General features: G+C 28.4%; 2 protein-coding genes across 2 annotated transcripts; both read left to right on the top strand.

Annotated features, from left to right (window-relative positions):
• The first annotated feature begins 1,900 nt into the window (after positions 1–1,900).
• Positions 1,901–3,042, top strand: LOC8276085 (NAD(P)H-quinone oxidoreductase subunit T, chloroplastic). The gene is made up of 2 exons (XM_048371021.1): positions 1,901–2,352; positions 2,544–3,042. The coding sequence occupies exons 1-2, from the start codon at positions 1,994–1,996 to the stop codon at positions 2,962–2,964; spliced, it is 780 nt and encodes a 259-aa protein (XP_048226978.1). The 5' UTR covers positions 1,901–1,993; the 3' UTR covers positions 2,965–3,042.
• A 4,836-nt stretch (positions 3,043–7,878) lies between these two features.
• LOC8259373 (transcription repressor MYB6) lies at positions 7,879–9,692 on the top strand. Its single transcript, XM_002534440.3, has 3 exons — positions 7,879–8,523; positions 8,641–8,770; positions 8,882–9,692. Exons 1-3 carry the CDS (start codon positions 8,391–8,393, stop codon positions 9,522–9,524), a joined length of 906 nt encoding a protein of 301 aa, XP_002534486.1. The 5' UTR covers positions 7,879–8,390; the 3' UTR covers positions 9,525–9,692.
• The last annotated feature ends 18,280 nt before the right edge of the window (positions 9,693–27,972 follow it).

Genomic DNA, 27,972 nt, shown 5'->3' with positions numbered 1-27,972 from the left:
AAGATAAGAATGATGAGCAACTGCTTTTGAATCATGAAAAGTTATTATAGTGAAAATGTTTGTTGATACCTATACAAAATGTAGGTTATGAAAATGTTTCTATTTATTTTGCTAAAAAAAATTATATTTTAAATAATTATATATTACTTATTAATATTAAAATATATAACAAGGTGTTATTTTTTTTACATGATAAGAATTATTATTTAATTATTTGTGAAATATATTACATATAATATATTTTATTTTATTTTCTTGGTCTATTTGTTTTTCAGAAACCTAGGTCTATTCTATTATTTGACTGGCCAAGCAGTATGGTTGTGATGTCTTATTAGGATGGAGGAGATCATTGTTAGGTACAAAGATATGTAGCTTTTCATTTGAGGATAAAAGGAGGAGACATTCATGTGGGACTCATGCCTGCCAGCTCAGTGAATTGTACAGTTATATGTATCAATTTTTGTTATGTCACATAATTATATTAGTTAAATGTATAACTAATATTATATGTAAATATATCATTTTAATAAATTACTATACATGTTGTCTAAAAATTATGTGATAAATTCCTTCAAAAAGAATTATGTGATAAATCTTCTTTTTCTGTACATAGTTTTTGCTATTCAATTTCACAACTCAAGAAGAATATTTGCTATGTTTAGGTATCTTAAAATTCACTTATTAAGTGATTTAACATTATAACTAGCTATATTAAATTTATATTAAATAAAAATCATAATATAATATATATATATATATATTATTAAATATTAAATTAAATAATTTTTAAAATAAAACTTCATGGTTAATTTGATGATAAAGTATTTATAATATAATTTTGTTATTAAAAATTAATATTTTATTAGAGTGCAAGAAAAATTAATATAAAATTATTTTATATTAATAAAAAGTTGTAATCCTTTAAATATAAAAATATTTTATGTAAAATATATTTTTATATATTTTTTCGAAAAAGAACTAACATAAAAAGGGCATATATGGGCTGGGCGGGTCTCTACACCTTATGTGGATCATCTTATTTGGGTCAAGCATAATGGGCCTTTCTTATCTGGTTTGCATCTGCTAACTACAGTTTTTTTCTTATTACAAATAATTAGTATCACTAGTCAATGTTTTTCACATCTCTCAAGTCAATATTTTTTATTATTTTTTGTAAGAAATTAATTATTTAAATTAAGATTAAAGAGAGTTATAACTTATAAATTTATAATGCCTATATTTGTGTCAATAATGTCTATATTTTTATAGGAGAATGCTTATTAAAACTCATTAACAAACTATGAAATTATTATCCACTTTTTGCGTATAAAAGATATTTTTAATTCGATATTTATTTTCAGGAAAATTTTAGTATATTAGTTTTACATTTTGCCTTTTTTAGAATTTTTCTAAGAATTTTATAGTAAGATACTAAATTAACGAGCTATATTAAATTAACGTTCTTAGTGAATCTAAATGCAAATTGTTAACGATTTAACTTTTAGATTATAAAATTTTATGGAAGAAAGTACCGAATCATTTATATCAGAAGGTTAAATTTTAATCAAACTTTATACTTTTTTCTGATTAATATTATTAAATTTTATGTATTAATATATTTCTAAAAGCGGCTTTATGAATTTATTTGATTAATTGGGTTAGATTGATTATCAGTTTTATTAAATAAATCTTAGAAATATGCCTTCTAATCCTTGTGTGCACAAGTAACTACTAAATAAAGATTCTCTCAAAAAAAATTACTAAATAAAAATAGAATAACGAAGAAAAGGAGAATGATGGATGACAAGTAGTGGGTTCCAATAATCCCATTGTCACCCATGGAAATTGGCAATCAACTAAACCACAAGCCAAAAATATAATATTATCAACCTAACAGTAACATCCCTGAGCCACAAGAATATGAGGCCATGAAAGTTTCATTCCATTTCCAAATCTAGAAAGCCCATTTGCAACATTCAATAACTTCTAATTAATGGCTTCCACAACTTCTCCTCAAGCTTCATATTCTCTACTCTTCAGAAGCCGAAGTAGTATCCACTCCAGTAAAGAACATCAGCTAATAGTAAGAGGAGCTATAACAAGAAGCAAGAAGAACAATGGTGGCAGCAGCTTTCTTGTTCTGGCAGCAGCACAAGGACCTGAAAAGAAAGAAAGAGCACCACCAGGAGTTGATACAAGAATCCATTGGGATAACCCAGATGAGGGATGGATTGGTGGAAGTAGTAGTAGCAGCAGTTCTCAGCAACAGTTGAACGAAGAAGAAGAGCAGAAGAACCTTTTCGGTCAGAATTTTGCTGATTTGCTCAATGATGCTTCTGGTTCTCATTACCAGTGAGTTCTTTTTAATTAGCACACTTTTTTTACTTCTTTTTGGGTGTCACATTCCTGCATAAGATCATTAAATGCACGAAATAAGAGTATGCTTGTGCAAATTGAGACGTGTATTTATCCTCAATTTATATTTGATTCATTGGTTTCAATTGTCTTGATTCAATCACCCAAATGAAATTAAAATCGACCAGGTTCTTAGGTGTATCAGCAGATGCTGATTTAGAAGAGATAAAAGCAGCATACAGGAGATTATCAAAAGAGTATCATCCAGACACAACATCACTTCCACTAAAATCAGCTTCGGAAAAATTCATGCAACTGAGAGACATCTATGATGTCTTAAGCAATGAAGAGAAACGTAAGTTCTACGATTGGACACTGGCCCAAGAAGCTGCTAGCCGTCAAGCAGAGAAAATGAGAATGAAACTAGAAGATCCTTATGAGCAAGACCTGGAGAATTATCAATCTGTTCCAGACATGGTCGATAGGCTTGGAGGAAGAAACCTGGAGCTAAGTGATCAAGCAATGTCAGCTCTTACTATTGATATTTTTATCGTACTTTTTGCAATTGGGTGCATCATTTATGTGCTGTACTTTAAAGAACCTTATTGATTACTAGCTAGTTTCATATATGTAAACTGAGAATTCACAAAAACTGATGATCATAGTAAACATTTTAAATTTGTAATACATCTGTTCTATAACCCTTAATCCATTTTACTTCTTGATTAGAATGTAACATCTTTGATTATGGAATAGCATAGGTTTCTCTTTATCATTTTGTACTTCTAAAGATTTGTTTTTGCTCCTAAATCAAAGGTCAAGAGAAATATTTTTTGGGCTGTCTGATTTCAGTTTCTATTCTGTATGGAACTTGCAAGGGCAATGATGCACAAAAAAGAAATGGTGTGCCAATCAAAAGAACAATTACTTAATTAGAGTGCCATTAAGCTATGTCCTGAAGTATGTTGTTTGTTTGTTAATTAATAATAAATGATGTTTAAATTTGGAACTTCCATCTTGTTTTGAGCTAATTTTCTTTTTACTATATTCAATCATGAATTACTAGATTACTTATGTTTCGATCTCAATATTAATGTAGAAATTAGTTGCACACACATTTTTAAGATTTATTAGACTTGAATAGAAAAAGTTTTATTACCGTGTTAAAAGATCGTAATATCTTAATAATTACATGAACGATTACTAAATTTTATATTTTATAAAAAAAAAATACTAAATTTTTAATTTAAAATTAAATAATTATTAAAATAAGTTATAAATTTTTTTAGACGCATTTAGATATTCACTTATTTTTTAGTCTCTATATCCATCAGGATTTGCTGGACCCAAACAAGAAAAGCTTTTGCTATCATACTAATAGATTAAATTTATAAATAAAAAATATAAAATAAAATATAAAATCTTAAACAAAATTAATAAAGTAGCTTGATGTGCAAATCATAGCACATGTAACCTTTACAAGTGATGAGGGTGCATCCAAGAATAATATATGTAACTTCAAAAGTAACTAAATGTGCTAATCATGCCACGATCAAGGCACATGTAACCTTTACAAGTGACAAAGTGGTAGCATGCATGGGGGCAACAACAACAAACATCTTCTAATTTCATTTCCTACATACCAAAGATAATTGTAATCATTACAAAGAACCGACTAAAAAGATTAAAAAAAAATTCCTACAAAATACTTGTTACCTATATACTAAATTGATAAATAATTGATATATTTTTATAATTTTAAATAATAATATATATACCGATCATCTAATATTAAAATATAATATACTTATGTATACTATACTAGTCAATTTCTTATTTATTGAGTTAAAGTATTTAGAAACTTCTAGGTGTCTAGCAAGACAGCAGCCAATATTGTTGAAAGAAACTTCACAACTCTTAACTTATGTTTCATGTACCACGATTCATAAAAATTGTCAAGGGTACTACTCTCAGGAACCTGCAACCGTACATGCATTGAATGTCTGTGAAATCCAATATGGTTCTGATATCCAAATCAATATTTGTACAGGCTTGTCTGATAATGGTTGTATTTTTCAGTTTCTGCAAGGACCCAAGATCAAATTACCTCTCCTCTTATATCTACCAAAAGGCAAAAAGAAAAAGAGAATCATATTAAATAACTAAGAACAAAGGAGTATTTTATTTGGGTTTCCTGCTAAAGGAAGGAAGAAAAAGAAACAAAGCAGATAGGATTGTAATCTTTTTCTTTATATATAGAAAAAAATTTGTTGAAGAAATCATTTATCTGCAAGACATGATTCTCAGAGGAAGGGAGATAAAGTGTCACCTCTTCTGCTATATGTTTTCAAATATTTTGTGATGGAGTGATTTTTCTTCTGTTGGTTGATTCAGGTGGCTTGGCCATGGCACAGACTTAAAAATACATCCATCCCATGTCCAAGAGACTTTTAAGTGCCACAGAGAATCAATATCAGAGTCATCTTACATATCAAAGCTTAAGGAAATCCTGCAGGGCTACATTAATTTGAGCCCTTCACAGGTGGTGCACTATGACATTGACCATGATGACAGAGTTTCATATTCATGGCACTCTTGAGTAATGAATATGATTTTCATTAGTTATCAAGAAAAAAGAAAAGAGATCAGGAAGAGGGAAGAATAATAACAATAATAAAAACATTACAATATAGGGATTCTAAACCAAAATTTCTGGTAATTGTTGTGTATTTGTAATTCTTACTCTAATAAATAGAAAAATAGCACGTTCATATAAATATTTTATATTTTAAAATTAAATAATTGATATATATATATATATTTAAATTATTTAAAATTAATAAATATATATAATTAATAATTAATTTGATGCATATTTAAATAGTTAAATTTAAGTAATGATTTCTTTTCTTTTCACAATATTGTGCAAGAGAAACATAAGATAGAAATGTACAACTGAATCATTTATTGAAGAGACTTGAGAGGTAGAGGCAACTGTTGACCTTTGGTGAGTCCAAGCCAACTTGTAGCTCATTTATTAGCTCTTACCTCCTACCCAACCACCTCCAAACTCATATACATTTGAGTATTTATTTATTTTAAACTTTGGAAACATGACAAAATGGAAGAAAAATTAAAATAGAACCATATGCTCCAATATCATAAATTTAAATGTTCTTTAAAAAAAACCATTAATCTATTTTTTGGAATAAAGAAAAAATGATAGCTGCCCAATGTTAACATAAATTAAAAAAAGTTTCAAATTGATCCTTCTCCTATCAGAATGAAATCAGAAATTAAGTTTTCTCATATATTGCATAAATCATCATGTGATGTCATCTCAAGTAAATGATTGTATGTATTGAAACATAAGGAGTTGATATAGAAAAAGAAATTTAATCTGAAACTATAATTATTTAACCATTGTCAAATAAAAAAATGTATAAATGAGAATTAGATGGAGGATTCTAATGATATAAAGCTATGAAAATGCCCACATATCTTAAAGACAGTTTCTGATATTAACATCCCACAAATTGATACTTCTACACAATATTATAGTTCCCTTTCACTTGGAAAAACACATCAATTGAGCTTATTAAGATGGCATTTTCATTTATTTTAGGTTTAAAAAAAAGGAGGAGAAAGACTTATTAAATTAAAAAGAAAAAAGAAAAGAAGTAATGAAAATGCCCACATATCTTAATTTATGATGTTTTAATTTGCTTATTCTATAGTATACAAGCAATCAATTATTGATACTTGTAGTGTTGTTTGCTTTTGGATTCTGATTGAGAGAAATGGCTGTGAACCTCATGGCCATTGTATCTTATAGGGTAATACTTTTATTATTATTATTATTATTATTATTATTATTATTTTAGGTTAATTAGGAGTAGAAAAGATAAAATGTTTGAATTCACGTTTGGTATTAAGTCATTAGGTTATAAATATAACAAGTCAAACTCATTGGATTTCTTTTTAAAAGGTTATTGAATTATATATATATATATTGCAAGTAGTGATTTAATTTAGTAATAAGGTAAGACCACTACAGAAATGAGCTTCAAATTTAAAAATTAAAAATATTAAAATTCTTTATTTGTTTTTCTCCAATCCAACTCTGGGATTTTCATGAATATTAAGATTTTTCATCTAAACTCAAAGTTCATCTTATAAATATGTAGAATTTGTCCAGAAAATGATAATTGAATCTCACATTAATATAATTTTATTAATTAAATGAGAATATTTTAAGAATAGAACGAGTCAACAGCTCTATTATTGACTCGACTTTTTTATTATTGCTCAAATTTATAATATGTAAACAAATTTAATTAATAATTTTATTGAAGAGTATAATAAAATTATTAAAATATGATACTAATATCTTAAAAATTAGGCCTTTATTTTCGTGCCAAAGCTAAAAATTATGTTATTGCTTAGGGTCCATTTGAATGAAAAGGTTGTGGAAGGAGGGGCACAAATGAGCATATAACCGCAGCCCACAGAGAATTTTCATAAAGGCAAAACCAAAAATTGGAAGTCTACATTGATGCAAAGTCCAAAAGGGTAATGTTAATGGTAATGGTATGGTTTGTGTGTAGAAAGAAAGTGGAGTTCAACTTAAAAGCACAAAGACAGAAGATGAATAAACATTTCCATTTGAATGTCAAGGTTATTATCATAAATCAAATTAAATGAATAGATTTGAAAAATAAAAAGAAAATTGAGAGAATATAATGGAACATAATTTAAGAATATTTATAAAATCTTGTTTGTAGAAGGATTTTTATTTATATTAAACTCTTGCTCAGCGGATTTTCTAGACAATTGAAAGACATCGTTTCAATTTACATAATAGTTAAACTTTTCGCACAACATGCTTGCTGTGAAAGTGATCTTGGTTCCGTAAATGGAACTTTCTTCCTTCGTCTCTCGAACATTTCATTTAACTAAACTCTAAATTGGATTAGATTTTATATCAATAATAACACTTAGTTTCTTCTTAAGCATACCTTTTAGTCTAATTCTCCATAAATAAACAAAAAAAAAAGAGTATTATGAAATACAAATAAAATAATTAAATACGTATATTTATAATCAGATTGGATCGATTTTACTCTAACTTATGGATTTCAAAACCGCACTCAACTCAAATAGAAAGCTCTCGACTACATTCAGCTGTTGGATAAGTGATACGATTTTAAAAAATTTATATTGAAATAACAAAAAAGCGACACATACTTTAATTTTATGTACATCATCCATCCGTCGGTAAAAGAAAATAATAATAATACTATGTGACCGACAGAAATTATAAAAAAGAAAATTAAATAAAATTTTCGAGATTAGTAATTTCTAAACCCCGCTCTAAAGAGAAAACTGCGATGGTTGTTCCATAGGATTGGTTGGGTTAGTAGGAATTTTTGCTTACCCTTCTCTAAATACCATCATCATATTCATCCATATATAATAAGGTACCAAATAGAAGAGGAAATGGGAAAGAAAAGAAGAGCAAAGCCCAAAAGAAAGAAGAAAAAAGAAAAAAAGAAGAGACCAAATCTGACGTAAAAGTAGAGCTACCTACCAAATCCAGCCTCTATCTGTAACCACTTGTCTTTCTCACCAACTTGGTCAAAATCTCTCAATTAACACAAACTTTTTTCTTTCTAATTCTTCCCTCTCTTCTCTTCTCTTCTCTTCTAATGCCATGCCCTTACCCTACCATACCATTACCATACCCAATTCAATTCAATTACCATTACCATACCCATCTCGTCTCCACTTTTAAGGATCCATTCTATGCCTCTTTACATATAAATCTCTCTCTCTCTCTCTCTCTCTCTCTGTCCTATCCTCATCTCCGCAGCACGCACACCCACATTCTCTAGTGTAAGTACTCTTTTTCTTCTCTTTTCTTTCATACAAAACAGAACCCAATACACATAATACGTAAACCAATTTCACTTCTCAAGAAAAAAGAAAAAAGAAAAGAAAGCCGAGCTGACTGTTTGATTCTTTATTATTCATTCATGGGTCGATCCCCCTGTTGTGAGAAGGCTCACACCAACAAAGGTGCCTGGACTAAAGAAGAAGACCAACGCCTTATTGACTACATCCGTCTCCATGGTGAAGGTTGCTGGCGCTCTCTCCCTAAAGCCGCCGGTAAGTCAGTCACCCACCACTACCACTACAACCACCGCCTAGAAAGTATATACATATATATATATATATATATATATATATATTATATGTTAAAGTTTGGTTCTTTTTTTGGTATAGGATTGCTCAGATGTGGCAAGAGTTGCAGACTCAGATGGATAAATTACTTGAGGCCTGATCTTAAAAGAGGCAACTTTACTGAAGAAGAAGATGAGCTTATTATTAAGCTTCATAGCTTGTTAGGCAACAAGTAAGTTGGTTTCAAGAAATTCCATCTTTTGGTTGGTTACACATAAAGCATTAGAAAATCTTAAGAAAAAATATCAAATTCTCAATCTTTCTTTTCTTTGTGTACTCGCAGATGGTCTTTGATAGCTGGGAGATTACCAGGAAGAACAGATAATGAAATCAAGAACTACTGGAATACCCATATCAAACGCAAGCTAATTAGCCGTGGCATTGACCCTCAAACTCACCGCCCGCTCAACGAGAAATCCACCGCTAACCCTGTCAAAGCAACCTCCACCACCACCACAACCAGTGCCAGAGCAACCGCCCAGTTAAACTTTGAAACTGCTGCCGCTCAACCAATACCAGAATTCAATCTTCTAAATGACAACAAAATCGATTTCAAATACCCACATAATTTCCGGTCCGGTTTCAAGCCTGTAAAAACAGAATCCTTAGAAGAAAACAACTGTACTAGCAGTGGCATGACAACAGACGAAGAACAGCAGCAGCAGCAGCAACCTCAAAGGCAAAGCTACGAAGATCAAGAAATCAATTTGGAGTTGACAATTGGGTTAGCTCCAGTCTCAAGAACTGATACGTCATCCTCAAACTCAGCTGAGTCAAAATTGCAGCAAGAATCTGAATACCAGTTGTTTGGAAAAGTGGTAACTCAATCAATTTGTACTTGTTGCCAATTGGGTTCTTCTCAATTGTGTATGAATTGCCAGAATTCAAATGGGTTTTACAGATATAATTATTACAATAATAACTAGAGAATTAATTCCACAGTTCTTCCTTTTTGTTTTGTTTTGTTTTGGTAGATTGGGAAATGAATTCTCAGACACCAACTTCACCTGAAAGTGTAATCAAAAGTGGGGATAGAAGTAAATGATAATACTGTATGATGGCTATTATGATATGTTAGAAAAGAATTCAAATTTTCTCTCTGCACAAACAGAAAAAAAAAAAAAAGATTTACTGCTCTTTTTGGATTCTTTTATTATGATGATCTTTGTTCAGCTACTCATTCAATTCTTGGCAATTATTTGTGCAAGGAAAAAAAGAAATCTAATCCTGTTCTTGTCATGATAGCCTTTTAATTTAATTGTTTTCTACCTTTTTCTGCTCCTCCTCTATTGGACCCAGATAGAAGAAGAAGAAAAAAAGAACAAATTAAAAAAAGATATGTGTTTCTGACAATGAAATTTAGAGATAGATAATGAACCATGGTTGCAACTTGAGTGCAATTTATCAACTTGTGATGGAACTTCATGATGGGGTTCACAATTGTTTTAGCTATAGTTGTCAAATTGTAAATAAAACCATAGTTCTGTCATTAACCCAACTTGATACATACAATTAACCGGTTTAGAATTTTAACGGGTTGCTTTCACATATTTTACTAGATTATTGCGAGAATATAGCATATATTTTAAATAGTTTATTATTAAGTAATAAAAAGATAATATATATTTAATAATTATTTTATATGTATTACTTAGCCGCAAACATATTACTTTTTCAGTCTTTTCTGAATCTAAGTGCAGAGTTTATCATTGATAATTACTGCTTAAAAGGGTGAAGATCACAACATTATCATTATATAGTTGAATAGTTGATGATTTTTTATCAGGAAAAAGAAAATTAACACTAGGCAAAGACCACATTCCTTTAATTGATCTTAGTCTGTTTTTAGGACCAAACGAGAAAACTCCAACTGATTTCCTTCGTTATCTTGACCAGTAGAGTAATTAAGAAATTTTAAACTTTCCAAGTTAATTAAGTTCTTAATAATCTGTTTTTAGACTTGCTATCGGAACGAGAATTTTACATATTATCGATATTGTTATATAAATTATAATATTTTAAATTATATATAAACAATGAGTGTTTTAAATGTTATATGATTCTATATCGCTCGTCTAATATGAAAATAGAATAAAATCGATCTATAAATTAATAATCTCTAAATTAAAGGAAAATTTGGAACTCAAAATCTTTTTCTTTTTGAAACTATTGTGTCTTGCAAGTAATGATTGAAGATTAGAAGCAATACCTTGTCACTTTAACTAAAGATATGTAATTTGCTTCGAATAATATTAGGAACATATGCTTCTTTCAACCATCCAAATCTCACATTACTAGATCTACCAAGCCAAATAATTTGCTATAAGTTGTTATAGTTAGGCCTATAATGAGTGTATAATCCTACCATTCACATGCAAAAGAGTCTTTTAGGACCCCCCCCCCCCCCCCCCCCCCCCCCCCCCCCCCCCCCCCCCCTTCCTCCTCAAATAGTCATATCCCATTATTGTTTGATCATATTTATGGACGGTTGCAACTCCACCTATATTATTTAATGCTTTATTGACCTAACTAAATCTTGTACCAAATTTGGGTTGATGTAGGTAGGCTTTAGTATTATCACAATTACTATCGTCACCAACGTATATAGATATTAGTTTGGTCATATCTCTTATCAAATACGATTATAAATTCAAATTTAATCGATAAAAATATAAAAATAAAAAAAATCTGAACTCGAAATATATTATAATTTTTATAAATAAAATAAAATATATCACACCCAGATTAACTAATTTGCACTAAAATCATTTTAACTAAAATAAATTAACTAAATAATTTTGTTCTAAAAATAATAAAAAGAATCAAGTAAAGTAGTCATGTGAAGTGGCCAACAAACCTAGTGAATTTGACAACCAATAATGATAAAGAAATAAAAGGTAGCTCGAGACCATTGGTTTAGTTGCAAAGCTTCTAGAACGTCAGTTAGCCAAAACAAAAGGCTAAGATGTCAATAGTAATTAGAAAGAGAAAGAGAGATGAGACGAGGTAGGCCTACCAACCATTTGTAAGAGAGTAATTAGTATTTAATTAATTAATTAGCACTAAACCATAAAACCACGTGTATGGAATCTTCTTAATTAAATTAATTAATTAATTAATTAATTACTGCTCCTTAAACCATGCCGGATCTCTCTCTACCCACAAGGCCATAATAAACAAACAGCAAACCCCTCCAAAACTCTATACTTCACACACACTGTTCGTATGTTATTATGTACATTAATTTTAATCTTTTTCTTTAATTATTTATTAACTTTGTATATGCTTCACGTTATTAGTAGCAACACATCACATTTTTTACAGGTAGGACTATGATCTATTTGCTATTAATTAATTAATTAATTACTTAATTAATTAATGATATGCATGTATTTGTACTTGTACTTTACTGTAAGATTCATCCATAACAGAACTTGCTACTTGCTCACTCTTTGGACAGCGAAAGAGGGAGGAATGGCAGACAAACTATTTTATTATATGCTAAGGAAGAATTAGTAGTAGGTTATCAAACCCATAATTTGATGAATGAGAAACTGATAATACATCTAACATTGCAGTATGTGTGTATATATATATATATACACAAAACCTAGTATGATCTTGAAGTAGAAAATGAATAATTTAATTGAGTATGAAGAAGCAGGAAGTTCCTCTGCATACACCACTGGCCCTATGAGTAGCTTCAACCTAATCAATATAATATGATGAATAAATTAAACTAAGAGATGGAATTTAAGAACTATCTCACTCATTGAAGAGAGAGAGAGAGAGGAGAATTAAGATAAGAAAAGAGCATGTGACATGTTTGGGAGGTAGGTAACCGAATAAGAGACTAAAATAATAAGGGAAACTCAGAGGATATATGGAGGAAACAGAAAAAGAAAAAAAAAAAATGGAAGAAAAGAAGTTTGTTAGTTAAAGAGTTTTGGTGGTGGGTGGTGGTGGTGCTCATGGAGAGCGGCGTCTGTGGTGATGGTGGTGGTGGTAGGAAGAAAGCAAGAAAGGAAGGATGAGGATAAGCCATGTGCAAATACAGTAAGGTATGGGATTCCAATATTAATGGGAATGGGAATTTAGCCAACCCAGCCATATTAAACAATCTCTTCCCCTTATTCCCCTCCCAAAAAAAAAAAAAAAACAAAGGGTTCATTTTATGCTTTTGCTAGCTAAGCTCTCTCCTTTATCATTAAATTAATTAAGTCTGATTTTCTTTAACAATGTTGAACACATTCGCTCTATTTTGTACCTTCTATTCATCGTTAATTTATTTACAGTTATTTGAACGTCAGTTATCGACGAGATATTATTCATTGCTAAAAATAAATTCTTTTATAGTGAGTAATAAAAATAATAAATATCATAAAAAAATTAATTATAGAAAACTCTTGTTTTTGTTTTCAATTTAATTATATATGGCATTTTTAACCGTAACAAAAGATAATTAAAAAAAAAAATCAAATAAATTATATACCAAACCATGCATAATTAATTTCATATATATATAAAAGATAAATATAAAACTGTAGGTTTTGTTACAAGTAGGGAAAATTATAAATAATGGGCATGTGTTGAAGTGTGTAGTGTAAGAATACAGTTCATGTTCACGCACATTCATTAATTGGTGCATATGGTCGGGTCTATTTTTTTTATACACACAGTAGCGTGTGGTTTGGTAAAGAAAGAAACTAAAGAATTCTTACATATTTTAAATATATTTTTTATTTTTACATTAAATCGATATAATATTAATTATTTAAATATTATTAAGTGATGAAAAAATAAAATAGAGGGACCAAAAGCTCAGCCCACAGACATTGAGACAGCTCCTTGTTACCTAATTATTATTGGCATGCGAATAACAGCAGATGGATCCATGAATATACTATTCGTTTATCTTCCAAACTGTTAGCTATACCTTCCTTTTCCTTTTCCATTTCTTTCTTCTGGTTTCCATAATACTTGTAAGAATACATCTAAAATATTATGGGTCACTTACCGTAGTTAGTTAAGGATCATTCACTCCGGCAAAGAGAAACTCAATTGGCATCTCAAAAAATGAAACGTTTCAGATTTAGACTGTATTTTGGTTTATGAAATACACCAAAAAATTGAATAGCCGTACTTCAATTTGGTTCAAACCTGGTTTACATTTGAAGAAGAAATAAGTTATTCTTTAATTTTTAAAACCCCTATGCTACAGTGAATTGAAAGATGATGATTTTGCTGTCTATCTTAAATTCAATTGATATTAGTTTTAATTACTCATCGTTGCTAGCCTACGCCACCCACCACCGCTGTTCACTGCCACAACTACTACTGTTCATCGGCACTACCACCCACCATCTACTATTCACCACCACTGTATTAATTATAATTTGTCTGTGAGGAATGACTAAAATTAACGAAATCTAAGTAGAATATTAAATAGCTTTTAGTTTGGCCACTGTCTAAATAATTAACCCACACTATATTTTTATTATGACAAATAAATGAATTTTAAATTTGTTTTGAAGTCTCAAATTTTAAGTCCAAATCAAAATATGATGTATATAAAAAGATAATTATATATATATATATATATACTATTTTTTTTACAATTGTTTATATAATTAATTATTTATCTTAAATTATGACATAGACTGCATGTATTTGTTGAATGGGATTTAATTCAATTGGTATTGTCTATAAATAATATTTATAATCCATGTACCAAAATCTATAATAGATAATTACAATCAAGGCTTGGCCAAATGTATGAAGTCCACCTCAATCTAGAAGAGTTGCTCTATGCAATCTAACACTAATTTTATATCAAAAATATTTTAATTATAGTCAAACATATAATTGAAGTGCTTAGCTAAGATCATTAGGAATGTTGCAGGCCTCTCTCAACACCTCTCATTAACAATTTTGACCATTAACACATCAAATAAAATGTAATTGATCACAAGACTAGCTATATAATTATGATTATGTAGAATATTAGAAGCTAATTCTCTTATTGAGATTGGTGAGATTTGAATTCTGACTTTTATTCTTAAAATTGTCTCATTTTACCACTAAATTAAAGCGTTGAATATGCGGAAGCCAATTCGATCAAATGCTATTCTTTGGCTTACATTTGCCTCCTCCCTCCAATTATGTAGCCTACTTCAACCTTGACTATCTAATAAGAATCAAAATCGAACCGACCGGTTAAATTAATTAATCTTTTTCAATTCAGATTTTATCAATTTTTCCTTTCAGTTTGGTTCGGCTGATTTTCTTCTCACCCCTAGCCTAATAACTTTATTAAGTTTTATATACACAAAATTTAATCATGTTTTAATGATGGTTTTTATAATTAAAATGTAAGGGTTCTTCTCCATTATCCACTAAGTATCACTTCATAAGATAGTGAAAGAAGCTTTGAGGAAATGAGTGGATAATAAAGCTAACTTTGTCTGAAATTCTTGTTTCCATTTTCCCTTTTGAAAATTTTCTTATCATCTGCCTAGTTTTCTTTTTATAGAGATATGTCTAAGATGCTAGCATAATTTTTATTTTATTTTTTTTTTTTTTTTTTAAAAAAAGGTACACCAAATTCCATCTAAAAGAGATGCAGCTAATAGTAAGGAAAACTTATATACTTATCCAATTTAAAAGTTTAATTAACTTAATTAATTAGGTGATGAAGTCATTACAATTGTGCTTATTTATTTATGTTATGATATCTTAGTGAACAGTCAATGTTCTCAACCTTTTTCTTTTGTATTAATTTTTTTTGAAGTCCATATCTAGCTTTTTAGTCCATATAAGAACATAAACTAAATTCAGAATCCAATGTGGGATTCCTTTCCTTTTCCCTTATTTTAATTAACTTCATTAATTAAGCCATTAATCAATGGTAGGCTTAGTCTTTTTAACAAAAAGAAAAAAAAAAATAGTTATAGATAAAGTCTGACAAATCTTGTTCAAGTTGAAATATGTATTCACTGTCGAATTAAGTCTATTAATGTGTTCTTGTTAAGGAATATTATATGTTAATTGACGGTTATAGTTAGGTCAATAGAAGACATGTTTAGGTGCCAACAATATTCTTTGACTTTGCTTAATTTTTATTCTCTTTCTTATACTGAGATCACCATTGATTTGCTAAGATTATCTCTTCAATTTACAGTTAGCTATAAGTGACAACAATAAACTTTGTGTGGGTGTGGTTTTAGTTCTAAGCTCAAGTAATTTCCACTTATTTTAAGTTTGATTTTAGATTAATCTCATTTAACCTATTAATTTAAAATTAATGAACATACCATGACTTAACTTCAAAAGTTTATTCACATAATAATCTTGAAGTAATATATTATAGAACATCTTTTTATTTATAAATTAGGAAAGAGAAATATCTAATTTAATATATTTACACATGATATTTATCCACAGATTAAATTTATAAGTGTTATTATAAAATATTTTAATTCCTAATAACATATATTTTTTTATAAATGATTGAATCATATATGTTTTCCATACAAAAGATTTATACTTACTAATTTTGCAATAGTGAAGCTCACTTGGGCTCACTTGTGTTGTGTGTACGCTTAACCTAGATCAAATAGTAGAAAGCATTTGAATTCAAGTAATTGTGGGGACAAGGCACTAGACAAAGTTACACATCTAATAATAATAAAAGGATTAAGAAGAAGAAGAAGAAGAAGAAGGCAAGAAGGATAAACTAAAGAGGTGGGTAGAGGTTGGTGGGTAGGTGATGTAAGAAAGCTGAAACAACCTCATATGTGTCTTGTCATGGATTCCCTTTGGTCTACTTTACTTTGTTTGTCTCTTTTTTCCCATGTATCTGATTCCCCATTTCCATATCTTTACGTACTCCTTTTTGAGTTGGATATGATCATATCATATGCCCATTACAGGATGATTACAAAATATATGATTTTATCTAGAAGCTCTTGTATACTTATTGTCTATTTATTTTGAAACCTCTTTTGGAAATGCATATCCTTGTATTATAAGAAGATATATCCGTCTGTCTTTTTATTAATATGGGATTAAGAAAAAAAGTAATTTTCTCATTTGAATAGGAAAAATGTTCTCCATGTAATAGTAAATTATTTCCTTTGTGCAATTTATAATGTTCGGGTCGGGCCAGATCGTGCTTAGTAGAGCTTGAAGTTTTTTAAGTCCAGATTTAAGTCCAGTCCAGTCAGACTGTATAAATCTAAATTTTTTATTAAGTTCGATTCTTTATAAAAATATATAATATTTTTTTATAATTTTCAAATTAGGCTGAACTTGTTGAGCAAATCTCAAAGAAATAGCATTGCTAAGTCCTCCCAAAAAATAATTAGGTTTTTGTGAGTTCAAATTTGGGTGGGTTTAAAGTAAAAAATGGATATTCAAGTTCGGAAATTCTTGAATGAAGTTGAGCAGACCGAGCGAATATCTAAATTTATGAATAAATATAGTTGTAAATTTTATTGAGAGGTTGGAGAGAATTAGCTTTATAAATAAAACCGGTGATGGAGAGATTATTTAGGTCTTTAATATTAAGAGATTTCGAACTACCACTATAAATTTAGTGTGTTGTATTTTAATTTGAATAAAATTTTAAATTTGAACCTATCTTTCTTCTTCGGCAACTTGAAAAAATCTATTTTAAATCATGATATAGGAATGTGATGATATAATAAATAGACTACCCCTATATAAAAGCAATTGAAATGATATAATATTTTATTTGCTAATAGTTTGTACAGTTATTGTTATATAATTTAACTTTTTTTTTTCAATTTTAGACTTTTTGTTTGAGTTTTGCAAGTAATTTAATGAACGTAAGTAATTAATGAATTTGAGAAAGAGCTTATATTTTAATTATGCATTATAATCATAGAAGTAACTCTAATTAGAAAATAAATATATGTAATCACAAAAGTTTAAATTAGATTAATTTTTTAGTATCATGGAAATAAATTCTTTTTCCAAATGGCTATCTTACAAATATTAGGATTACAAGGAATTAAAATTTCCTTTGCTTCTTCTTGATTTTCATCAATTTGACACATGATTCCATCATGGGCACTAGAAATACCCACGTCATTTACACCTTCAAAATTTGTTTAATATATATTTATACCCCACAATTAAATAAAAACAAAAACAAAAATGTCAACCACCAATTTTTGGATATTTGATAACATATCCACCTAATTACTTATGATGATGACGTGGAAATTAAATTTTTTTTTTTTTTGTAATTAATTAAAATGCTTATCTCATTGCTTGTTGGGTTTAGATTAAGGGGAAGAAAAAGAGACCTTCAATATTGCCATTTAGCTAGTTAATTAATTTGTGATTACGATTATGTATATGTGCTCCCAATATTTTATTATTATTATTATTATTATTATTATTATTATTATTTCTTTTGAAGTTTTAATTTGACCGTTCAATTATAAAAAAAAGTAGTATCTTAATATTCAACTTTAGAAAAATTAAATCCGTTAATTCTCTTTGTTCAAACGAAAAGGACTTGTGAATGTCTCATCCACCTCCTACACGTTTAGATTCTGCATTTGCTAAAAAGAAAAAAATAATTAAAAAATTAAATAAAATTTAGACACATATTTGGTCATATATTTTATTTAAATGAATTATTCACACACACGCAAAAGGAAAAATAATTTTTATATATTAGAACAGATTCAGTGTCAGAATAAGTATAAATATCTTAATTTTTGATAATTAAGTATTATATATAACTAATCAATATAATATTTAATTATGTTAATAAATTATTAAAACTAAAATAATATCAATTTTTATAAATTCATATAGTACCGTACACCTATAATATATTAGAATAATATAAAAATTTAATATCATCTTAATTCAAGTAATAAATTAAATGCATATAGCAATATGTTATAAAAAAAAAGAAAAGCAAGAGGAACATAATATTAGGCTACCAAACTTCATATTATAATACAAAAGAATTATCGTCATTTATTTCCTAATTAGTCATGCTTTTGTTATTTTAATTTCACAAAAGATAAAAGATAAGTAACGTGCATAGTGTCTCTCAATCTCTTTTATTTTATTTTATTACGAAATGTATATAATATAATGAAGAAATGAAAGTAGAAATTAGACGGAACTTTATGAAAATGCTTGATTGAGATTTATTTCATAAAAAAATAGAAAACAATATCAAACAGCTCAATTTAATATGAGTTTGAATCTTTAGATTAACTCAGTATAGATTTAGTTCTAAATTAGATAATTTTTCATATCTGCTGAGATTTTCACTTATTAAATCAACGGAGTATATTATAGAAAAAAACTATTAGGTCGATTGTCTCGTTCTTGTATTTTATAAAAAAATACAGAAATCTCCAACTACCATTCACTTATATATTATCATTTCTATAGTAGAAAATAAAAAGAAAAGAGTTATAGTGTTTTATAGTTAAAAAAAAATAAAGATAAAAAGAAATACAATGGATACATATTATTAATTATATATTAACATATAACTATATAATTAATTTTTTCTTTAAGATAAGGATGAAAAAATATTTACATGAGTAATATTTTAAAAAATAGGCCGAAGCTTCAAGAATTTAATCAATAAGATCATAAATTTAATAAAAAATTAATTATTTGAATTAATTTAATTTTATAATTATAAAAAAATTTATCTGACCGATTAGACCGACGGTCTCATTAATACAACAATTTAAAATAATAATACAGGTTCGATTACAGATTTTATTTTATTATTTTTTTTTTAAAAAGAAGGAAGAAAAACTGGCCAAGGGAATGTGTGAAATCTTAAATAAAAAGAAAAAAAACAGCTGCAAACCAAATTGGCGGGTGGAAGTTGGTAACTTTGGTATGTACTGTGACGTTATAGACGGCAACTAACTTTGTCTTTTTATTATTAGACTTTTTTATATTTTCTTTTTACAATCCTTTTCATAAGATTTTCTCTTCTTTTTTCTTTTCTTTTCTGATCTAATTTTCCTAAGAAAAAGAGATAGAGAAAAGGAAGTTTCTTTATTTGTTAAGATAAAGACTGAGCAGATCTGATGTGGCAGAGAAAAGGAAAGCTGTTGGGGAAAGAAAGTTACATAATGTTTAATTCCACCCATCCCTTTTAAATTTTAATTTATTAAATTCACCCTCCCAATGTACCTAATTTATTGGCCTTTTTCTCACCAATTTAATTAATTAGAAGATTTTCTTTTCTTTTCCTTTCCTTTTTTTTTTTTTTTTTTTTGCTTCTTGCTTGTTTTCACTAATTAAAGTTCAAATTTAATGATAGAATTTCAGAATTTTTGAAAAATGATATAATTTTATATTTCTATATTATTGTATGCATAATTAGAGTTAGAATTCAAGCTTTTTTTTTGGAATGGGATTTAAATTTTCAGCTTAAGGAAATTCTAGACACTTATGTGTATGTGTTAATTCCTGTACTTAGAAGTTTATTACTAATTTCCTATTATTTGAAGCATTATTAGTTTAGATGTATATCTCAATTCATGCTATAGGTAATTTATTTAGCTTTGAAATGTGATAAAATGTTTTCTTTTCTTTTCTTGAAGCAAGTAAAATATGAGTCTTATGAAGAAATTTTGTACATTGTAATTAGGAATTATATGAAAATTAAATCAATTAAGGCATATTAAAGTGAAAGAACTAATTTCAAAAATAATTAAATATTTTCTTATTATAATTATTAATAAAAATTTGAAATTTATTCGTGCAGGTTTCATAATTTAAAATGAGATTGAACATGAACTCTAGTGTCTAATAATATTTATAGGCAAAAGATATAGATAAGTATGTGAATTCAAAGCGTAATTAGATCTTTAAACTTTATAATAGCTTAATTATATTTCTACAATCTTAAACATAAAATAATTATATATTTCTTAAAACTAATTTTGACTTTTTTACCGTGTAAAGATATGGGAATCGGTTAGCTTTAGGTGTTAAATAGAACCGTTTTAATTATTTTTAATTTATTTTTTTTGACTTAAAAGAATATCAGTTTTGCTTTTTAACGAGTATAGATCATAAATTGATAATTTTTTCTTCACTTTTATTAAAAAAATTAATACTATTATTATTAGTTGAGCAAAGATGAAAATTTTAAGTGTGATTTAGTTTCTTTAAAGTTTAGCACGTGGACCAAAAATTCAAGGACCTGTTTGTACCTTTTGCCATGTTTATATGTTGTGTAAGAATGATGGAGAAGTTCAACATTTATTCTTCTTTAGTGGTTGCTTTTTAAAGGAAAATCTATGGAAGTATAATCGAGTCTGGGCCGGTCTAACAATAAATTATACCTTAGATAAGAAAAAAAAAGAGCCTTTTTTCAATAAATAATAAATAAAACAAAAAAAAATTCATAAAAAAATAGCTCTAATTTTTTTTTTTTTTAATTTTTGTTTCTAGTGAACTACATAATTTTGGGCTCTTTTTAGATATTTTTTCCCTTTTCTTTTCTTCTTAGGCTTGTACTTTTAATCAGAAATGCACCCAGCGGGAAATAAAAATGCTGAGCCCATATTATTACACTACAAGAAGCCCAATTTGTTCACCAGCATGAAAATGCTAAGTTCCCAAAACAAACAGCAAGAAATGCACCTTAGAAGCTCACACTTTCCTTGCACTAACATGCACTCAAATAACACATGATTTGCATCACATAAATAATAAGTGTTGAAACAATTTTTTCATATCTATTATTGAGATATTGCAGTCTATTGAAAACAATTAATTAGATGATTAAATAGTACTAAGTTTAATAATACCTATTAGTTATTGAGAGTGTCGTGCTTTTTGTCAACACCCATTTTTCAGGTCTAGATATTAAGATAATTACATAAAACTCTATGATGAAAGTTATTGACTTCTCGAGCCTCAAGAGACGAAGGATGGGCGAATCCGAGACTAGAGTTGAGGTTAATCCATTTTAAAATTAATTTGGAGTTAATTGTCAAGAAAAATAAAGTTCGAGGGTCAAAATGATAAATTTTATAAATCTAGAGACTTAAGTGCAAATTTTTATCAAACTTCCATATACAGAACAAATCGGCTCAGCGTAGAGCCAATCGGTTTTACACAAAGACAATTTGGATTTTTTCATTCGACGTCATTTTTTCTTGATGTTTTTACGTCTAGATACAAATTCTAGAAAGTAATTAACAATAATTATAAATTTTTAATGATATTTATTTAAATTTTAAAAAATTAATATTGGATATTTTATCAATTTATTCTTAAAAAAAGTTTAAGTGTGTTTTTTAAACCCGCAAATGTACGGACCGTAAATTGTAGTATAAAGAATTATCAATTCCCTCGAGGATTATACATTGAGTAGTAATATTCCTACTTATAATTTTAGCTAGCAAATCAAATAAAGGTGATTAAACAAATAAAATATAAATCTAAGTAATTAAAACTATAAGAAAATCAAATAATTTAAATTTAAAATTTCAATCTAATCATAAACACCTAGATTATTAAATACCATGACTTCAGTTAAGGGTTGTTCTAAAATACCTAAAGACCCTCTCGAGCTCAATTAACATGTTAAGATTAAAGTTTCACCTATTCCCGTGATTAAAAAGTTAATCAATACTCATTAAGCTCCTTAACAATTATTTTACCTCCAAGAGCCCGCCTATTCTCGTAGTCAAGTGATTCTAAGTCTTATGAGTCTTATGCTGGTAAATCTCTCTAACTCTTGTTGGTTAATATAGCCATAAACATGCAATCAAGCTAGCCAAGAATGAAAACATAAAATAAGCACGACTCGTAGAATTAATTGAAAATCAAATTAATAAAAGAAACATGTTCAATCACATCATGGAATAGCTACTCATGTCCTAAACTCTAAAAGAAGTTTAGTCGCACATAGTTGTGGCAATAGCATAAACATAATTAAAGAATTAAAGATAAAAAAGATAAAACTCTAGACTCTTGCACAATTTCTCCTTCAATCTCCGTTTAGAACTTGTTTTCTTGTCCAACCCCATCCTTAGTATGATTTGTTATATCCCTTTTATAGGAAAAGCTTGAATAAAATCTATTTGCTCTTGAATTCTAAAGTCCATTTTGAATAGAGAATTTTCTTTCTTTTGACACGGCCATGTTATGCTCGTGTTACATAATTTCTTTTCAGCATGGCCTCAGTATGGTCGTGTTTCTGAAATCTCTTCTTCTAGCGGATGACACAAGCACTAGCATGCTCATATCACGGCCATATCGCTCTAATCCATTATGCTTCTTAAATAAAAATACCTATAAAAGGAAAAATACTAATTAGTACTTAAATAGAACACTTAATTAGGCTAAAATCAAACTAGAAATAATAAATTCTAATTAAAACTCTAAACTAAAATATTTCTAACCGAACTAAAATTCTAACTAACTAATAATATTTATTTAGCTAAAATTCATTAAAAGTCAACTCAAATATATATAATAATTACATACATCACTAAGATTGTGGTTCCTTTAGGGTTTCTTTTAAAACCCTATCTCTATAAATAGAAAGAGATATCTAGGGTTACAGGGACAAGAAAAAACTAGAGAACAATCGGAGAAAGAAGAAGACAAGCTAATATTGATTTGAAAAAAGAACTATCGTTCAATACTAGCGGAGGGTTTAGATCACTAAGAAAGAAAGCAACTAAAAAAAGAACTAGTTTAAAAAAAATAAATATTTTTTTATAAGTCGACAATACTAGATCCAGCACTAGATTCCCAACTAGTTTTCGATTCAACTGCATCTTCATTACCTAAGACTCGCAGAACCATCAACTACGGTGACAACCTGAGTATTCCTCCAAATATGTATCCATCATCATCAACATCATCCTAAACTGATTTTTTTAATATTTTTCTTAGAAACATGATTAGGGTTGATTTTATATGATTAGATTAGGATTTCTTATGGATATGCACATTATTAGTTTATTGAGTTTTAAATTATGATAATAAGAACACTGGGGTTTTGAATATGATAATTTTGCCAATATTAGGATTTTGAATGTTATTAAACACATGCACATGATTAATGATTAGATTTATATTTTGATTATAATTCTATAATTAAATATGTTTATTATAATTATATGATTAATCTGCCATATTTGTTTACTATTTTTTTAAGTTTCTAGGGTTTTGTATTAGTTTTAGAGTTTCTAATTCAATCGAATGATTTTTGTTGTTTTTATTTTATTTCTTTCACATTCTAATTATTTTTCATCTTCTGTGCATGTTAAAATCGGCTCTAAGGACGCGAGGAATATACTGAAAGTCAAAAAAGCCTACCTAGATACCCTAGAGCCGATCAGCTCAATGCCTAATGTCGATCGGCTCTACACCCATTTGTCCCAATTTTTTTGACTTTTTACGAGTTTTATTGTAACTTTAGTGGTTTTTTATATTGTATTAAATTTTAGGGCTTTTCTTTTATAAATTTAGCTATGAGTTGGGTTGTAATAGTTATGTTTATATTTCTACTTTTTATTTTTGGTTATTTCATGGCCTGATGTATAATAAATAATTATAATATGATTGTCTAATTAATAAATAAACATATAAATTTTAGGTTAAAATTAGACCTGACATGAAAACTATATTCCATTGGTTTAATAAATATTAATTGGGTTAACTCTAAAACTAAAATAGATTTAAGGGCTTTGCCGTGTTTTAGCTAGCATTAGGCTATGTTAGAAATAAGTTCACAGAGAACGGACTTCATTATAATAAGTAGTCCATTAGGCCTAAAGGTTGGAAATCAAAAGCATAACTTATAATTGGGCTAGATCAAGTGAGCTATATACATAATTAATTAGTGAGTTAGATTAACAACTCTAATATGGGTAGAGCTTAAATAAAATGAATTGGACCTAAATAAATTATGTGTGTTATTTGGTATGTCTGCATATGAACTTTTTATGTTTATTGGGAATGATTTGTTAAACAATAAAATTAAAGACGGATATACACAAATGAAGAAATTGGCTTCTGGATCCATTTTTGAATTTGTGATGTAAGTTTTTTTATGGAATCGAGAAACGTCACTCATTAGCAAAAGTGCTCCGTTACCCAGGTGGCGACTCTTATCTCGACACTGGTCTCTATAACTAGTTAGCGTAATTTCAATTAGATTGAAAAACTTTACAATACTATAATCACTAAAGATATTTGACTGTGCATCCGAATTGCCGCACACACCTTTTAAAAATAAGCATTCATACATAAGAGTTTGAAATATGGAGATTAAATTCATAATATAACAAAATTAAAAGGTGGTCCAGTTATGATAGATATATATTCTTAAAAATACATTGATAAAATTGTACAGTATCATTCTCAAATTTAATCTAAATGTGCCGTCGTTTGTATGGACAGATAATGATAACTAAAAATACAACATGTGATAAGAGAGAGCAACCGACTAATAGATTCGCTTATGAACGAGGCTCCATGTCATCATCACCTCAATTGGTTGGGTGACTAAAGGCTCATGCCCATAATATAATATCGGTTGGGTCTGATTTGTTATTTTTAAAATCTCTATTTGTATACCAAATAATAACAAATTAATAAAAACATATTTTGTAATTACAAAGGTCTCAGGTCTCAGGCTTACATTACATTTAAGATTAACTAGATAAAGTAAATATATTATAGACAAATTAAATTTTGTGTTTTATTATAAGATGAAAAATTAAATTTAAACTAATTTAAATAATTTTCTCTTACTAATAATTTATTTTGTATTTATTTATAAATAGTATATGCTGATATTATAAATGGACAATAGTTATTTATCTTAAAAATTATATCTTTCACATAACCTTGATTTTATTGCTTATTTAAAAAATATCATATTTTATTCTAATTAGAAAATAAGATATTATTTATAATTCATCTTATAAATACAATTGATAAAAATTTAACATGAGCTACTTAGAAAATTTAAAATGGTTATTTAACCACATCAATATTTCTTTGTTGTTGTTGCAAAATTCACAAGATATTCGTAACGCTAATAAATATAAAATGCTTAGATATATTTATATTTAAAATAATACACAACCACACAAGAAAAAAAGAACAAAAAGAGAATTTAGATTTATATTATGTTGAAAATTATTTTTCACCCTTTCACTCTTAGATTTTTAAAAAGATTTATATTCCACATAATAGATTAAAATTGTTATTCTTAATTTATTATGTTCATTTAATAAATAACTATATTCGAAAAAAGCAAATTGAGCGAAGAAAAAAAAAATTTAATAGTTTTTTAAGCACGTGAAACTTTTACTCTATAGAATAAGTCCAAAAGCCAAGCCCACAAATTTAATAGTTATGAAATTTAAGCACGTGAAACTTTTAGATTTTTATGGCCATCATTATCTTGGCCACGTGGACTTAAATTTTCTAATTTTTAATTTGATTCTTTTTTAAAAAATTATAAATAATATTAAAAATTTATTAAGTTTAATTTATAAATTTTATATTAATTAATATAATAATAATAGCAGGACATACAGGGGTGAGTATCTAGTGAAATACAGAGAAACCGATGTCATCAGACCAAAGTAATGTAACCCACTGATTTTATGATGACGTGTCGAATTAGAAACTTGAAAAGTTGAATTACAGACTGTACGACCACTAATTTAGTTTAATAGAGAAAAAAAATAGAATACAAGTAATGGATTTAATCAAGTCCGACACAACATATCTCAGAAGGATGCATTTCAATCAGACGGCTATAATTATGTGATGGTTGTTATTTCTTTTTCTATTAATCATGTAATAGTTCACTAGCGGTAAATTATATCATGACTCAGGCTTACACAGTACTGTGAATCTTAAATCATTTTATGTGTGCATAATTTTTATTTTTCAAAATTTTATTTAGTTATTTCTTTAATTATATATAACTTTTTTTTATATAGTGTTTTGGATGATGAAATAGTTATATGTTACAAATTAATTAATTATAAAGTTTAAAATATAATATTTATTTTTGAGATTTGATAAATTAATAATTTCATTAAGTATTAAATTTTAAATAAATTTTTTTTATTAATAATTGATTATTTTTTATTTAAATTTTTATTAATAGTTACTCGATTTATTCTATACTAATTAATGATTTTTTAGTATTTTATTTAGATTAAGAAAATATTTAATAAGTTTAATTATGAAAAAAATAAATAGCTAATTGAGATTAAGTGACTATTTTATATATATTAATATGTGTACTATATTAAATAAACCTCAAATGTACATTTGATGAACTTGTAGTTTATGGATAATGAACTTGTGAATTTTTTAAACTATCAATATTGATTTGTGTAACACCCTTGCTAAATATTTATATATACAAAAATCGTTTTTCTCCTCCCTCTCTCTCTTTTCCCTCCCCTTCCCCTCTCCTTCTCCTCTTTTTCCTTCTCCCTCCGGCAGCCACCGTTGCCTCACGTTTCCGTCGCCTGCGAGCCGCCAAGCTGCCGCCGCTATCGCCAGCGTCTTTCCTCTCCGCTACCGCCGACGTTGGCCGAAGGTAGGGAGCTGTCTTCGCCGTTCGGCCTCTTGCCGGCTTGTTTTCGGCGATCAGACGCCGGGATCGGACTCCCCACCCCCGAAAACCCCGGAAGCCACCCTCCTTCGTTGGAAAATCCTTGCCGGCAGCCATGGGAAGTGTCGCGTGAGCAGCGACTTTCCGGCCCCGATCGCCGCCTTCCGGCCAAAACTCTTGTACTTCTGGACTCCTCGCAACTTGAGCTTCGCGTAGGCGCTTCCGGATTTGAATTCGACACCGCTGGCGGGGCCCGGACCCCAGTGTTTTCTGGACGCGCGGAATATTTTAATTGTTAACTCGGTATAATTTTATTAGACTCTGAAAATTTTTATTATAATATTAGAAAGTTATTAAGGCTATTAATTGCTTGTGTTGGGTAGTTTAAAAATAAATCAACTTAAATTGTTTGGGTTGTGGTGTTTTAGAGTCGGGAAAATATTAGTGCAGTTCTTGTGGCCCTCCTGTTATTAAATTCCAAAGCATGTCCGATATGTTTTTATGTGTCCCGACCCGCTTTACGGTGAGGTAAATATCCGTAATTTAGGGAGGTCCTGTCAAATTTTCGGTAATCCTCGAGTCCAATTAAATTCTAGGCAAATGACCTTAGGGTCTAAGTTTAGGAAGAATTTTCGAATGTCTATTAATTGTATGTCTTTTGTTATTAGATAATTCAGCCTTCCCGCCAGCTCCACCCGAGGCGTAGGAGCGGACTGTGGAACGCATCAAATCTGTGA

The sequence above is a fragment of the Ricinus communis genome, chromosome 2 (assembly GCF_019578655.1).
Source record: "Ricinus communis isolate WT05 ecotype wild-type chromosome 2, ASM1957865v1, whole genome shotgun sequence".
NCBI lineage: Eukaryota > Viridiplantae > Streptophyta > Magnoliopsida > Malpighiales > Euphorbiaceae > Ricinus > Ricinus communis.
The sequence above is the reverse complement of the archived record's forward strand: the minus strand, read 5'-3'. Positions and strand labels throughout refer to the sequence as shown.